The sequence below is a fragment of the Gastrolobium bilobum genome, unplaced genomic scaffold (assembly GCF_033153095.1).
Source record: "Gastrolobium bilobum isolate Gb01-03AN ecotype WA unplaced genomic scaffold, APGP_CSIRO_Gbil_v1 utg96756, whole genome shotgun sequence".
Classification (NCBI taxonomy): Eukaryota; Viridiplantae; Streptophyta; class Magnoliopsida; order Fabales; family Fabaceae; genus Gastrolobium; species Gastrolobium bilobum.
Genome location: NW_026898964.1, coordinates 24,196 through 41,101, shown reverse-complemented (window position 1 = coordinate 41,101; position 16,906 = coordinate 24,196). Strand labels below are relative to the sequence as shown.

Below are 16,906 nucleotides of genomic sequence, written 5' to 3'. Positions count from 1 at the left end.
TTCTTCTTATATTGCCCTCTTCAGTGCTGTTGGAAATAATTGAAGCCTTAGACTCGAGACGCATTTGTACTTGCTGTCTGTGTTTCTGCCAGATTTTGAATTAATAGCTGGAATTATAAAATTTTATTAGAGAAGTGTTGAGAAACTGTTAGTTATTATGAAAACAATTGTGTTGTGAATTCTAATTGAAGCGTGTATAATAGGTCATTGGCTTCTAAAACAACTCAGTACGTGAGGTAATTTTTGGATTTAAATGGTGTATTCGGGTTAATATGGGGTTGATATTGAAGAATCTGAAACCTCCCCTTCTCGGTTAGTGTGGTAAACACGCAATTGAATTGCATGTATAGAGTCCTGCTTTTTGCACACTACTGTTGTGCAGCCTTCGTAGTCATTTAACAAGATATAAGGAAGAAATAGGAGCTATAAATTAATATATGGATTTGCTAGAACATCTTTATGGTTAGTAATAGCAGGAATGGATCATAAAGTAGTATTTTAGGAGTGTGATTCTTAGTAAATTTCTTTTCTGAAAAATGGGAAATCTTCCCCTATGCTGTTTTTATGCGTCCTGCTGTGATATGGACAGTGGAACTCAGATCACATCGACCTCTTGAAATTTCACTTATATTGTGATTAAAAGATATAAATTCAAAGGATATTCATGGGGTAAAATCTGAAGCGGATGAAAATTGATGTTCATTGAGTTTATCAAGCCTTATGAAAGGTGCTTAACTTACCCTTCCGTCTGTGATTATTTTCAATGTGAAAATAACATTTTCTGGGGGGTGTTGTGTTATAAATAAATTGGATGACAAATTCATAGTCGATATTTATTTAACAAAAAATGAATGACAAGTATCTGCATTTTTTTAATACAACGATGGAACTAATTTTTCAAATTATGAGATGAGCTTGACTCGACCAACGTTCGCAAGACAAATGCGCTTTCCGGCACTTTCGACTTGAGCAAGGTACATAAAATTCATGTCACTTGCATTTCATAAACATCATTTGCATTAATAATACAAGTGTTTTAAAACCCCATTCAGACCGGTCGGTCGACCTGAGCCTTGATAACTTGGTGGGTTCTCCGAACGGCCATTTAAATTGGTCATGTAATCAATCATGTTTAAATTAGTTGATTCGGTCGGGCTTCGGTGATTCGGTGAGTTATACGAAACCCGGTTTGGACCAGTCACAATTAACCTGTTTATTTTTATTTTATTTTTTGTGTTATATTTTTAGTTCACAGGTTATAAGTCTTGGCGCCACTCTCTTTTAGTTTGTGTGAAATTATTGCTTGTCTTTTCTTTGATGTTGATGATAAGGAGTTTGACATTTGTTTTGTTGGTTGAAAACGAGTATTTGTCGTCTTTGGTGGCTATAAGAGTGTTATGAGATCTTTTCCTTTTATTAATACGGTGCATCTCATCATTTATTTGAAAGCCTATAACATGTAATAGTGATTAGATAAATGATAAATCCTTACATAAACTTTGGCCTTCAGCAATGAAAACTAGAATTCTTTTTGGCTTTTTGCAGTGTAGCAGTATAACCTAATAAGTTTGAAAATTTATTTGTTGTGATACGAGTACCCTTTGCTTGCTGCATAATGGATTGCCACTTATTTCTTGTGATATGGGTACCCTTTGCTTGCTGCATAATAGATTGCCACTTTATTCATCATTGTAATATGGAATAGTTTCTATTATTGATAGTTTTCTTCTATGAATTTTTAATATAAGTAATATATTTATATTTTTTAATATGTGAATAATATATCTATTTGAACTCAGTTGAACCAATGATCCAGTATCTGGACCGACTCATGTCATAAAATAATACTATAGTAACCTCACTAACCTAGAGCTTATTATACACTTTACCCTTACAGAAAATATTTACTAAGGGGAATGAAGTTCACATAAAACAATAATAAAGGAAAACGCTGTAAAATTGTATAAAATAAGTATAGTTTTTCAAATAAAAAGTGCCACATACAATAATAATACATAAATTAAGCACTGTAATCTATGTTGCAATCGATACTTCAAAACATTTGAAGTGTCGTGTTCGACACTCTCTAACACTCTGACACGCTCTGACATCTATAATATTTGAAATTTTATTACTTATCATGAAAAAATTGATTGATGTTTTACTAAACTGATATAATAAAAATTAAAAATGGATACCGAATAAATCTCACTAGAATGTATAAGAGATTTTCAATTTGAAAATAGAATAGTAAATATTTTTTTTAATAAAATGTAAATAATAAATATTTATATCTTATGTTTCTTTACAAACTTGATTGGTATTATAAGTTTAGTTTTATTTTTTTGTTAAATTATTGAATAGTAAATATAATATACACTACATAAATTAAAAATATTATTTGATATCATATCATGTTCTTTTTTGAAAAGCAAACAGGAAACAGAAAAACAAAAAAAAGAAACTAGGAACACCTCCTAGACCAAACTACTCCTACATAGTCCCTTTCAAGTTTGTCACGACAACCAGAAGGATGCGAGTCAAACTCTTGTAAAGACCAATCAAAGGAGTAGGCAAAAGAGGCCATCCAATCGGCAACCCCATTCCCTTCCCTATGAATATGGGAAATTCTAACCCTCCAATTCCAATCCAGCATATTCCTTATGCGCAAGAGCAAGTTAGAGGCTGGATGATGAGAGCTGCACCCTTCTCTTATGAAAAACTAGGCTACTAAGGAATCACCTTCAAGCCAGACAAAACAGAAACCTTTCCTCCATGCAATCTCAAGCCCAAGGAGACAACCCCAAAGTTCTGCTAACAAAACATTACCACAGCCAAGATTTTTACAAAAGCCAACAAGCCACCTTCCACTAGCATTCCTAAATACACCCCCACAAGCAGAAGCTTCTCCATTATTCATACTTGACCCATCCACATTGAGCTTAACCCAAGGGTCCGAAGGAAAAACCCAAGAAACTAATTTCTCTTTATTCGAGTTAGTCTCAAGACCAGCAACCCGAAGCGTGTTTTCTGACCAAGAAAAATCTTCACCATAGACCATAGCAGCTCTAAAAGTGCCATAAGCAGGAACAGAAGATCCCTGAAAAATTTTCTTATTCCTAGCTTGCCAAATGAAACAGGAAATGATACCAAACAGAAGAGGCCATGATGGCAAATTGGACCAATTACGATCCTCAGAGATATTGGACAACACCCATTGCTGAAGATTAAGAGAGAAAAAATCCTCCCAAGCCTCTCGCTTAACTGCAATCTCCCACACTTTTTTTGCTGCAATACAATCTCTAACTGCATGTAAGGAAGTTTCCGTAAAACAATTGCACAGATGACATATATCTGAACCCGCCATGTGCCGTCTGCAACGCCTTTCATTTGTCAAAATTTTATCTCCTAACAATAGCCAAAGGAACGTACGAATCCGTTCAGGTCCATGCCACTGCCAAACGCGATTCCAAGGTAAATTGGTAGATTCCTCGTTACCCCTGGATATGGCCATATAAGCGGACTTCAGCGAAAAACTCCCATTAGATGTCCTTGTCCACAAAATTCGGTCATGACCATTAACATCCGAAGGAGGAAGGATGTTATTAATCATATCATGTTCTAATTTGTCAAAATCTAACATTTTTTAAAACTAACATGTCGAAGTATCGTATCGTGTCCCATGTTTAGTGTGATCAAAACCATGTAAATATGATTTTTCAAACAAACAACTATAATAAACTCTTACTAATAAAAAGTTTTATATATAAATGCTAAATGATATAAATATATTTTTATAAAATGACTTAAAAAAAAAAAATTGCATTAAATTATTTACCAATTTACTTTTTAACACTTTTTTCTCTCTATAACCATGATTTATTATTATGCACTAATTAAAAAGTCAGTAAAAAATCTTCTTTTTGTGATATCCCAATCAACTCATCGCTTCGTGACTAGTCCAATTCGAAGAAGCAAATCTCATGATTAGAGAGCTTTAAACCCAAATTCCGTACAAAACTTTTGGTACCAAATCATATTGCTATATCCCATAATATTAACATGGGAAAAAGAATTCTTATGTTGTAAGAGAGCTCTCTTCTCATGTTAGTGAGAGTTCGTTTTGCGTGCAATAATTTATTTTGTTTTCTTTATTTTTTATGTGTGGGCTCCATCATGAATTTGAGTATGTAGAAGATTTCCTCCTCTTCAATAGCATGAGAAAAACATTGCCCTATTAACATATACACTAATAGAATGTTACTAGTTATATAACTATTTAGTAACCAGGGTAGAGACAGCTGCAACAATAAAAGGAAACCAAAATGTTTTCAATTGTTAATAAATGTTTTTTAAAAATAAATATTTGTAAAATGTTAAAATAGGCAGCTAGCAACAACATAATATTTGATATAAAGCTATAATTATTACTCAAACAGTGCAGTAGCATATTAAGAGATCTCTCAGTATGAATACATAGTTGTGGTTTCAATGACAAGAGAGTAAAATACTATTCGACCACTCAACAGGAAATTAATTAGTTCATGCAAGAGGTTAATCAAATGCTAAAACAGCAATAACACTAATTCTAGTTGGTGGTTCGCTAAGTTCATATTGGCACAAAAGCTTGTCCTATGTTTCGTATCATAATGTATATTTTCTTCAAATCATACAAAAAAACGGAAGTAATAAACAAGTAGAAACTGTCTTGAACGTGGGAACTGAAGGAATACATTCTTAAACTATCTCAGTATTCAAATGAGCCAATTGATGTTGGTACAGAAACAATGTCGTGAGATTCCGCACCACTGCCATTTAGCCTTTGTCCTGAACTGAGAGCAAGGGCTTCTTGCTCTCCCATCTTCTGAATATCTTCAAGTGAAAGTATTTTGATATACCATACATTATTGACAAATGATCTGCAAGAGGTTATGCAGAAAATGCACATCAATATAGAAAATGTCAACAGGCATTAACCAAGTGAGATAAATAATTATAGATTTATAGCATGTATTTTTAGTTAAAAATCAAGGAAAGAGTACTTAGAAATGAAATCTCATATGTCAAAATTTCACATGATTTTGTTGTGTGAAAATCATGTCTATTTCTCTCATTAGAGGCAATAAATAGGTTGAGCTGTATCAAGATTTGTGAGTATTTATGAAGGGAGAGAAATAGACACAATTTTCACATGATCTGGTCATTTGAAATTTTAACTGAATGGATCCATTCCCCAATGTTTTGGATCACAAACTAGTGTAATTGAAACTTGTACTTACTCCCACGGATCATCTCCAAGGAGAAGAATGTCATTCTCCCTGTCGACAAATACAAGCTGCCAGCCTGATCTAGGGTCTTCTAACTTCCCCTCGATTCCAAACATCTGAGCCAACTCCTCTCGCAGTTCATGATAGCTGCTGAACCGTGAGATGTCAAGTGAGCGCCCAACTGACCCTGGTTTGTAAACCTGCGGAATGACAAAATGAAACTACTAAATTAAATAAAAGAAGGGTCCCAAGGATGCAGAATACTTCAGAATTATACCTTGACAAATGTTCGGGTCTGGTTTTGTGGGTCAACTTGCCCTACACTTTGCAAAAACTCTGATGAATCTTGCATGCATGCATAGAGAGAACCCTGGAATCCAGACTCTCCTATTGCCATTGTTGATGCATCAGTATCAGCAGATGAAGTGGTATAACCAGGGACAGTGGTGGGGAGTAGAAGGCCTGATGAATCAATATTGACACCAAAGAGAGTAGGATTTTGGGCATCTGAATTACAATGTGGTGGCACCATTGCAGAATCTTTTCCAGAATATTGTGCATGTGACATTGTGCTGCCAAAGGCATTGACCTGCATAGGTGCATACTTTGGTGTCCATGGTGATTGGGATAACTGTTCAGTCAGTAAGGACTGACCATTTCTCGATAAATTCAAGAGACTGCCTCTTCCTTCGGGACAAAGTGAACTAAGCATGTTTTGTCCAGGGGAAACCGAAGCAGGGAACTTTATGCTTGAATCCAAGAAATCTGGTTTTGAATATGATGGTGAAGGCACACTGGATTGTTGTCTCTGATGGAGCTGATCACTTTGAATTAAAAGCGTATCTTGATAATTATGTTGCTGCTGTTGTGCTTGGACATCTTGATTGTTATGTGGTTTCTGAAGGAGGTGCTGAGACAGGTTCTCTGTGAGTGCTTGGGCTTGTGGCTGCAGCATATTAGAAGACACTGATTGTTGAATTGCTTGCTGCTGCTGAAGTTGCAAAGGAGAATTATTGTTTCCGGATTGTTGAAGATATTGGAAAGGCTGTTGAAAATTCATCATTTGTTGCCTCATGAGATATCCACTACCTAGGTTCTGCAAACCAGCTGCTAACATGGCTTGGTACTGTTGATTCTGATCATTTCCTAGTAAAGTTGGATCCAGTTTTTGCTGCATCCAGGGCAACATACCAGTGCCTTGAAAATTTAGGGAATTGAGACCTTGGTCTACAGGTCCACCTCTCAGCCACATTAACCCATTAGTTGCTTCATCGCTGCCATCTGTAACAAGATCCTTGGTAAAGAAAGGAGACAAAAGAAGACCCTCAAAATAACCATGGCCATTTGTTTGAAAAGAGGGGATTAGAGACACTACGATACCTAAATGTGGATTAACAAAAAAGAAAGAAAAAGAAATCTAATCCCTTTGTTTCAGACATGAAGAATGAAAGAAATATGAAAGTTAGAAAACCAATTTGGATAACTTGAAAGTTAGAAAAGCAATTTGGATAACTTGGAAGTTAGAAAAAATTTAGACTTCTAGTTACATAATTAAAAATACCATCTCATGGCCGTATCCAAATCCAAAAACGAAAACATCCCATGGTTGTCTTGGGAGGATATCTTATCCTTGCACCTTGTAATCCTTCTAATTTAGATAAAATATCCTTTTATTAAAAAAAAATTAAAAAGCATGAAGTATCTTACTAATTTCAACTATCAAATGCTTTCAATTACATGAAATGCCATAGCTAAAAAACACAAGCATCAGAAAAACAAATAGTTAACAGGTGGACATTTGTGAACCCAGTTTCACAATTAGAATGCCAAGGTTTGAACTTTGGTCCTCCCAATGAGAGAGTGTGGCTTGCTTACCACCACACCCAACCCTTGTTGGTAATTAGAATGAAATCTATATAAATAAAAAGGTCGGCATTGAGAAAAAATGTACCATGCAAAGATGAGGTGCCAGGATGCCATGGGCGTTTCAACCTAAGCGGAAATAGTGATGGATACATTGGGAATGTTGTTAAAGGCTCGATTTCCCATAATGATACTCGTGGCTGTCTCTCTCCTGCTGTTGATTCATCCCAACCAACCTATCCACAATGGATAAAAGGACCAAGTAAAAGCAATTTTTTAAAACATCTAATGAAATTAAACCCTGAAACTATAAACATGCTGTAGCTGTCCGGGACAATCACAAAGGACCATTGTGTGTTATACCTATCATTCTTTATTTATGTTATGTAAATATAATGACAATAATAATCATAATAACAACAATAACAAGTGAAACCAGAATCAAAAAGCTGTAGAGCAAGGGTATATGCAAGTATTATTATTACAAAAATATATAGAAATATAGTACTGTTCATCAATTGCCCTAGGTTGGCTTACATTTACAAATAATATAGAAAAGACAATATGTGCTTTAAATAACACAGTTAATAAATATCAGATTGATCCTTACAGCTATCCTTTCCTGAATATTTTGTTGACAGCAATCAAGGATTCTAAAATTTGGAAAACTAAATAAGGACTTGCGGAAGGTAAAAATGCTGAAATCCTGAAAATTAGATTGATTGATGGCATGTATAGGATATATCATAATGGGATAGGTTTACGGTTTAGGTTAGTCGAATGATCTCCAGGACAATAAGCAGCACCCATAAAGGGTACATCCACTTAATGAAGGATTTAACGCAACTGGTTGGGTATTAAAACGAAGAAATGTTGAAGACCTCTGATATGTAACCATGCAAACAATTCTTGTAACAATTGTAAATTATAATAGATTCACAAAAGCATAATAGAAATTACGTATGATAAGAGGAAATGAGAAAAAACCTATATTTGCACTATGGTTCCCGATGCATCAGACAACCAATGAACCAATAATAAACTAAAATTGTATTTCAAAAATACATAAATAAAGTTGTTAACAGCCTTAAAAGTGTTTTTTTCTTAATTGAACCCTTTTATTAGGTCAAGGCCTTGATTTATAGCTTAAAAGTGTTTTTCTCATCGTTTGATGAGGAATGATGAGGGAAAAGAAGTACCAAATAAATTATAAGAAACAGGATTAGATTAGTATTGAAAAGTGCATTCATAAAGTATGGTTAGATATCTAAGAAGACAACCTTCATCATTGGTATACAATTGCAAAGTGGGATTAATTTTTATAAATAACAAAAGGAACCGTTTATACTGCTATCTGACTCACCTTGACAGAGCGCCAATGAGAATTTGGCCACCGAACAGGATCCAGATCACTTATGCCAGTTATGGTACCCATGTACCTGCAAAACAAAGGGGAGACATGGATAAGTAAAGGCAAAATAGCATGGTGCAGCACTACCAGAGGATGATTTTTTTCCACTAGGCTCCGGGCTTCCACTGCCTTCAGATTGCAACCCCTATGCATTTTGTCTCACGACCCAAAATCAAAAAATTCAAAACCATAGGTAGAAGTAGAACAGTACACTTACAGGCTTACAGCCTCCCAAAGCATTTAGTAGTTGGTGTCCATGAAGCACCGATACTTCAAAAATCCTGACGTGTCGTGTCCGACACTTTTCGACACTCCCTGATACTCCGACACTATCCGACACTCCAACACGCATTCCAGAGACTCAAAAAAGAATTCAAATGTTGCGTTGCGTTTTTAGTACCAACTATTAAATTTGTTGGATTACGATTACCGTTTTATTGAGTTTAATATAAATATTTAGGATATCTTATGTTTTTATTGCAAAATTGATTGGTATTATAAGTCTAGCTTCACTTTTTTGTTAAATTATTGAATATTAAATACAATATACACTACATAGATTAAAAATATTACTTAATATCAAAACGTGTCTTAATGTGTCGAAATTTAACATTTTTTAGAATTAACGTGTCGGAGTGTCATATCGTGTCGTATTCTGTGTCCCGTATCAGTGTCAGTGCAACATAGGTTGGTGTCCACTTTCTTCAAATCGCATCTGCTTAACTTTTTCTCTCACATACCAAAATTTAGAGCTCATAACCAACTATTCAATTGACCTATTTCGTATTACTACGGTGTTTGCTACATGGCTTCTATAACTGTGCCGAGATATGCGTTACTCACTAGCTTATCCAGAAACTTGCATCCTTAGATAGTATACATGCAGATGAAATATCAACCTCATTTTAGGCAAAGGCAAGCTATTACTATCTTTACTTATTTAAAAGGTACAGCTTATGTATTATTCATATGTCTACCTCTTAAAAAATACAATTAACTGGAAGAGTTGTAGTATAATAGGAAATATATCTGAAGTTTCAAGAACCAGAAAAAAAAAATTAATTAACTATTCCTTAAGGAAAAATAATAACTGACATCTACAAGTACCTGCGCACACTTGACTCTTCAGTCTCAAAAAGCATCCTGAAACGCATACCAACAGAAATACGTGTATGGTACACAGCTTTGATATATTTTGAAAGTGGTATGACAAACTCAGATGGACTAGCCCTGCCCACGATGTAGCTGTCAAAAAAAGTATTATAATTTCTTATAAAGAAGTATCACAACTGGAAACTAAGACATTCACAACCTTGGATTATAGAAAACAGTAAAACAGCTATTAGTAGCTGCAGCATGGGCAGCCGCTGCAAGAAGTCCAATGTGCATACTATCACTGGATAATACTGATGATGGCATTACAGTTTGTGGTCGAATGGCACGACGTATTCCCAAAAGAAGCTGATTCTTCTCATTCCTGGAAGTGAAAATACATAGGAAAAACATAAAAGAATCAATTTTTAGCATTCAAGGGAAAGAAAAGGTTGCCAAAAGAGTTAAAGGAAACAAATACCATATGAAAAGCACAGAATCGCCAGCCACAAGTCTCTTGGCACTAACAAATATACTCCAGCCCGTTGTAAGAAGGTGTCGTTTTGGCTGTCCTGAAATGATATGCAAGCAAGAGGCACATAAGCAAGTGCAGGAAATACTATAGACCTAAAAGTTTATGATCATGTATACGTAGTATGAATAATAATGACTCTAGTACACATCTCTAATTTAACAATAGTGCACTAAAAGTTTGATACTTCTGTTGTAGTAGAATAATTGACTCTGAAGCCAAAAACTAAATAGACAAATTCAAGACATTCATTTAAAACAACAGGAAATGAAAAGAACCTATTGAAAATATGTAATTATTACATTTTTTGGTCCATTTTTCTCTTAAACATTACAACTACCAAATATTACAAGAGGATTGATAAAATATGTTTCCCTAACACAGGGTAGTAAAGAAAACCAGCAAAAGACTGAAGATCGAAATTTTTGGAACTTCCTTTTCAGAAGCTAATGCTCCTTGTAAAATTGTCTAGTTTAAAAGAGCTAAATATGTACATAATTGAACCAATCTACAGCTCCACCTTCAAACTGGCCGTATTTCCCATGGTAAACAGTTGTGCTTGCCAAATTAATCATTTTGTGTGGCTCAGTAGCTTGCAGGACATTTTGTAAGAGATAAGACAGCTTTCACAGTATAAAGTTTATTCTGTTGGAAACTGGTTGAGATACTGTTTGCAATGTAGTTTTAGGAGGGTTCCAAAAAGTAAAAAGCCAGAATCTCAATTACATATGGAAAATTTATTAGGAACAGATTTTCTGACTCCAGAACACACGAAGGATTAGAGCAATCCCCATATTTATAATGGAAGATAGAATTTCCTTACAATATCATTTCACTTACTGTTGGATAACTTTCAGATTCAAATGATTCCAAAGTTATTTAGATCTTCTTCAATAAAAAAGTGTAAAAGTATATATCCACAAAAAGACTGTAATTTCTAACATTGATTTGAAATTTTTTTACCACAACTGCAAAATCTCCTATTCAACCTACCATCATGGTCACAATCCACAGTCAGATCACTCAAGTTTGGGTATTATTCAAGTTCCTCATGCACAAGAATGGGCACTAATGAGATCTGATCACTTCATTGCATCATTTGCTCATAACAGTTGAAATGATATTTGTTACAAGTTACAACAGAGGATTTAGGATTTAATCTTGAAGATGATGGATTTTCCGTACAAGTTCATGAAACACATGAAAACTACAGAAGAAAAATGCCAGCAAATAGTATGCAATATATATCTGATTCATGTGCAAACAGGATGCTTCCTAGATCTTGGTCATTTAAGATAAGTTACATTAATGTGAACTTCCCTATACTTTTAAAATTTTAAATAATTCCCCGATAGTTTAAAAATTATAAATGAGTCCCTGTAGTTTCAAAAACATTTTTAATTGAGTCTCAGTAGGGACCTAACAATAATCTAGATTCAGGGACCCCATTGAAAAAGTTTTAAAAAGTATACGAATCTATTTATAGTTTTTAAACTATAACTTATTTAAAAATTTCCAAAAGGTACAGGACTTGCAGATTAATTTAATCTTTAAGATGTAGCAGATAGTGCAGACTGCTGAAGTGCCCAAGTTGCTTTGAGATCTTAGCAAAAGATCCCCTCTAAAATGGTGAATCTTAATGTTTATGATGTAAAAATGCAGAAACCAGTAATCCAAGAATTTCATTGGTGCCAAAGGCATATGTTTCTAATGAAAAATATGTCTTACCAAAATATTCTTCAATACAATTAAAACTTACACTATAAAATAACAAGATCATAAGACTGGATTCAATAAAGAACTAGAGTCCTACCCCGAAAAATATGTCGAAACTTCCATTCAACATCATGGAGATCCCTAGCAATTAGTTCTTGTGCTGGAGGTTGCAGTGAAAAATCCTGCATAGCCCAAATATAAGAGAAATAAACCCACGTCCAACCAGAGTCGAACACAAAGGCAAAATATATACACTACCAGTGGAGGGAAAACTTTCTCAGCAGCACGACGAGGAACAGAGAACCCTCCATGAGTGCTAGTGTCACTGGCCGTTAATGTCTTGCAAAAGTAATTTGAGGGCTGCTTACTTGGAATGCCCAATTCCATGGGAAGAAATGTATCCTTCTGCTCTTGCTACATCCACAATTAAAAATGCAAATTAAAATTCCAAAAACACAAAGAGAGGTTCATAACACACAAATCAAGTTGATCAAAGAACAACATTATACCGGAGTCAATGGCTGTAGGGTCATTTGAGCATATACTTCATCTGTTTCAACATCTGCCTGAAAATTAAAACGTGCTCGAGTACACTGAGTTTACTCTAAAGGTAAGAAACCATAACTCAACCATCATAACTAAACAAAAAAATAATAATAATATACCCACATGCATTGTTACATTGTGTAGTTGGCAAATCAACTGTGGTGGCAAGCTCGGGTAATTGGGTATGTGCCCATCAATTTCTCTGTTAGTTGTGGCAGCAACCTGGAATCAATATTCAATATCTTCAGCTCAAATTTCCATTTATAGAATCCATTGAATTGGCTACAAACCCAAGTTTTGTATCTTATGTATTATGCAAATTGAAACTATCTAGAGTGAAGTAGGGAATAAAAAATAAAAAAAACCTGCTCACTATGACCCTGAGGGAAGTAAACAACACGAGCCCCTGCAGTTGGTAGGGACACCAGGGGCCCTGCGCATGCATGCCATAGCTCAGAATTCAGACACTTCTTCTCCCCTCCTACCATCATTATTCACATCAAATTATCAAAAAAGAGAAAAACAAAAACTTACAAGGATGTTCTAGCAACAGAAAAGGGTATGAAAGAGAGACCTAATATTTATATACAAGTCCTGACAAGAAGCAAAACTAAGAGCTCTGAATGTTTGCTCAAATTATTAAAAAAAAAAAATAAAGACAAAAAGAGAGAATTAGAATGGATACCTTCATGTCCCTGCTGACCCAATCCTGCTGTTGAAAGCTTCATATCATCAAGCTCTATCTTCTTTTATTTTTTACTCTTTTATTTAAAGACACAATATAATTGACAATTACATAAATATATGAAACCCTAGCTCAAAGCCACACTATCTTCAATTTGCCTCAAGCCATTGCATTCCCCAGTATCTTCTCCTACACCTATCCAATGCACTCCATACCCAGAAACAACATCACCTTAAAAAATCAAACAAAACCCAAATCCACAACATCCTAACAAATTCAGAACAACCAACCACTATCACTTTAGTAAGAACCCCAGAACTAACTCTTCACACTAACAACAACAACAACAACAGCTAACACCCAAAAAAAAAAAAAGTTTTTTTTTCCTTTTCTTTGCAAATTTCAAGCAAAGCCATGACCCAGAAGCAAAACCCAATTGGAGTTAACCTGCAACGGTTGCACGTCCTTCGAGATCGCCATGAAAAGCTAAGAATGAAGTGTAGTGTTGAAAACCAAAGACCCTCTTTTGTGGCATATCACTATCGAATGACACCAAGTGAAGATTTTTGGCTTTGAACAAATGCACACAGTGATGAGAGAGGAGAGAGAATGATAGAGAGAGAAAAATTAAAAAAAGGGTCTTTGCCAAATATAAGGGGTCCCGACCAAGCTGGACATGGTGCAGTAGAGAGAGAAAGTGTAGGAGAGAGAAAGTTCGTGTTGAGAGTTATGGGGTGAAAAAATAATCTGAGCCGTTGGATCATCCGTACTTGATAATCAAGAGCGTTGATTTTGATTGATGTGACAGCAGGCATGTGCCACCATCCTTCACCGGTCACTGTCACAAGTACGGAGTATTGAGGTAAAAAATATTACCATAAAATAATATTATTATTAATAAATAGTTTTTTTTTTAATAAAATAAAATATCTGTATGAGAGAGAGAAAGTTAGAGAAAGAAAGAGGGGGAAGCGCGTGCTATGCAAATGGATGTGAAGTGTAATAAGTAGCAAGAAAAAGTTAAAAGCAAAGATATTATTGGAATAAAAATGTTGTTTTGCATTGAAAACTTTTCAAAGTTATTAAAATTGTATTACTGTTTATTTTAAAATACTCTAAATATTAAAAATTTATGTAATTCCATTAGTTAAATTTTTATTTGATGAAAAATAATAATTCATTAATCAATATCCAAATAAGCTAAGATTTAATTAATTCAAGCTAAAGAGAAATAATGTAATCATCCAACCCAACTTCAAATTTCACAAGTTAGTTTGGATCAAAGTTATCTGTGTTGATCAGGCATGCTCAACTCAATAAACAATCTAAATTAGAGGTTTAGTCCAACAACAAAAATTCGTTTGTTGTATTAACTCATTTTACACCTGAAATTCTAATGAAATAAAAGCAACAATCGTTTAACAGTTATTTTAATTGTGAGCAATTCTTTCAAAATGAAAGTGAATAAAAGTATCATTAATGCTTTCATTATAAAAGATAGAACTTCATTAATGAAAAGAATAAAGAGTTAAAAAAAATAAAGGGATTAATATTTCAGTTTTTATTCTGGAACAAATTTATCTGTCACATTCATTATGTTACACCGATATTGATACGAAATATAACACGACATGACACTTCGACACATTAATTATAAAAAATATTATTTGATTAGTTAGGAAACTTTTTGATATTAAATGATATTTTTAATATATATAATATAGTTTACATTTAATACATATAACAGTCTATAATAAGTCGTATAATCATTTAAATATTTAAATTTCATAACATAAATATAAAGTAAAAATAATTTTTATATCAAATTTCATAACCGAAAATATTGATTTATAAATTAATTTTTCATGTTTAGTTAAAAAGATAAAATAAAATAAAATTTGAATCTGCATAAACATTGACGGTGTATCAAAACATGTTAGAGTGTTTACCACATTTTGGTATCTGACACGCATTTTTCAGAAATAATGACGTGTCCGTGCATCATAGCACACTCATATAAAATTAAGGGATTTGAATACTCTCGTGTTTAAAAGTGATCATGTTGTTTGATAACAACCGCTTATTCAAAAATCATACTCTTTTTTCTTTCTTATCCCATTATCAATAAGAGATTGTGATCAAACACTATATCCATATGACTACTTTTAAACATAAAAGGATTCAAATCTAAAAATAAGCGAGTCTTATTAATATTTATCTCTTTTTTCTTTATAACGAGACTCATTTACTTTTACGCAAGTGTGATAAAAAAATCATTTTTATACTAAAAACAGAAATATTTTTCTCCAAAATAAAACTAAATAATCAATAGAATTATGAAGGAAAAGGGACAAAGCCCAATATTACAGCACAAAACTAGAAAGCAGAAGTAATTTAACATTTTTTGTTTGTGACTGGATTTTTTTTTCACATTCTTTTGGAAAAAAAATGAATAATATGTGCAAGCTGAGTCTATGAACTATATATTGAGGTCAAACTTATTTATTATTTGAATATTTATTGTAGGTCGGTTATTTAATGATACTTTAAATCTTAATTTATTCTTTCTAGTAATTAATTATTGTTTAAAAATCAATTATATCCACGATTCGAATAATAGAATCATTACTTTATAGAGATTTTATTTAATCACCATCCTGATCGGAATTGCCTAAATAATTATTTTACCTACAAAAAAATAATAAGTATTTTTTACTTAAAATAAATTATAACATTTTTAACAACATGATCTTAATAACATCATTTACACATTGCTATGATAATCTTTTTTTTTTTTTATAATAGTATCTTTTTATTTTAGGGCAAGATAAACTGAACGTGTCTCCCTTTTCCTTTTCACTTTTGGGTAAGCTCTTTGCAAATTGAGTTATGCCTTGAAAAATTGTGTATTGTTCTATTAATGGTTTTATATCATTGTGATACTAAGAGCTTCTGTAACAAATATTGTTTTATTTAACTCATAAAAACTCATATATAGCTAATATATCAATAATTTGCCTCTACGTGTGTACTTAACATGAATCAATCATATACTAGATAATACATTATTTTAATTTGACCAACTTTTGGGTGATATATGACCAATATATATTAAGTAACTACTTTTGTAACACCTCGTTCTAGAACTGATTTGTTAATATTACGTATAGCATTAAGCGCAGTTACAATCACATATATTGTATTATAAGGCGGATAAACTTTTCCTTTTCATTTATAAACGATTATGTTTAAAATCAATTCTGTAATTAAAACAATTTCAATAACTGTAATCATAACTTAAACTAGATGTGGAACACTTAATGTACTTCTATTTAGACTATACTTTGCTACCATAGTGTGCCAAGTAGTCCCCTTAGACCAACAAGGCTTAAAAACTCATTTTTATTGTTATTCAACACTAAACACTTCCACTTTTTAGTTACTTAAGAAATTTTATACTACTTATATGGTCCTCATCTTCCAATATATTATAGATCTCTTCGTTAGCTACGCGTGGGTTCAAACTGCGCTCAATTCAAAACACCGTAGCCCAAGTTATGAATTTTCTAAAAAATGGTACTAAACTCACTTGGCCCAGCACGAATAGAGCCACGAAACAGCGGATTTCCCAATTTCTGGCGCGAATAGTGCAGGAAATGCATTTTTCCACTGTATGTTGGCGCGGTTAGTGCCACCACAGCGCTAATAGCGCCACAATTCTGGAGATTGATCCCAAAATAGGATCATTCAATCTACTTTGGTCTTTTACTCATAACTTGAGTTATACTAATCCG

The 16,906-nt window shown here is 33.5% G+C and overlaps 1 protein-coding gene across 4 annotated transcripts; it reads right to left on the bottom strand.

Moving 5' to 3' along the window:
- Positions 1–4,524: 4,524 nt before the first annotated feature.
- Positions 4,525–13,698, bottom strand: LOC133285850 (auxin response factor 8-like). Of its 4 annotated transcripts, none has more exons than XM_061483145.1 (14): positions 13,113–13,698; positions 12,793–12,908; positions 12,551–12,649; positions 12,391–12,447; positions 12,140–12,295; positions 11,979–12,063; positions 10,115–10,205; positions 9,854–10,018; positions 9,649–9,771; positions 8,494–8,569; positions 7,219–7,366; positions 5,545–6,548; positions 5,280–5,467; positions 4,525–4,919 (listed from the first exon to the last, which is right to left on the bottom strand). In XM_061483145.1, the coding sequence occupies exons 1-14, from the start codon at positions 13,153–13,155 to the stop codon at positions 4,748–4,750; spliced, it is 2,523 nt and encodes an 840-aa protein (XP_061339129.1). In that variant the 5' UTR covers positions 13,156–13,698; the 3' UTR covers positions 4,525–4,747. The 4 variants fall into 4 exon arrangements, 3 of the variants coding, with proteins under 3 accessions (XP_061339129.1, XP_061339131.1, XP_061339130.1); XM_061483147.1 differs by having other exon boundaries at positions 12,801–12,908; XM_061483146.1 differs by having other exon boundaries at positions 12,793–12,905.
- Positions 13,699–16,906: the final 3,208 nt, after the last annotated feature.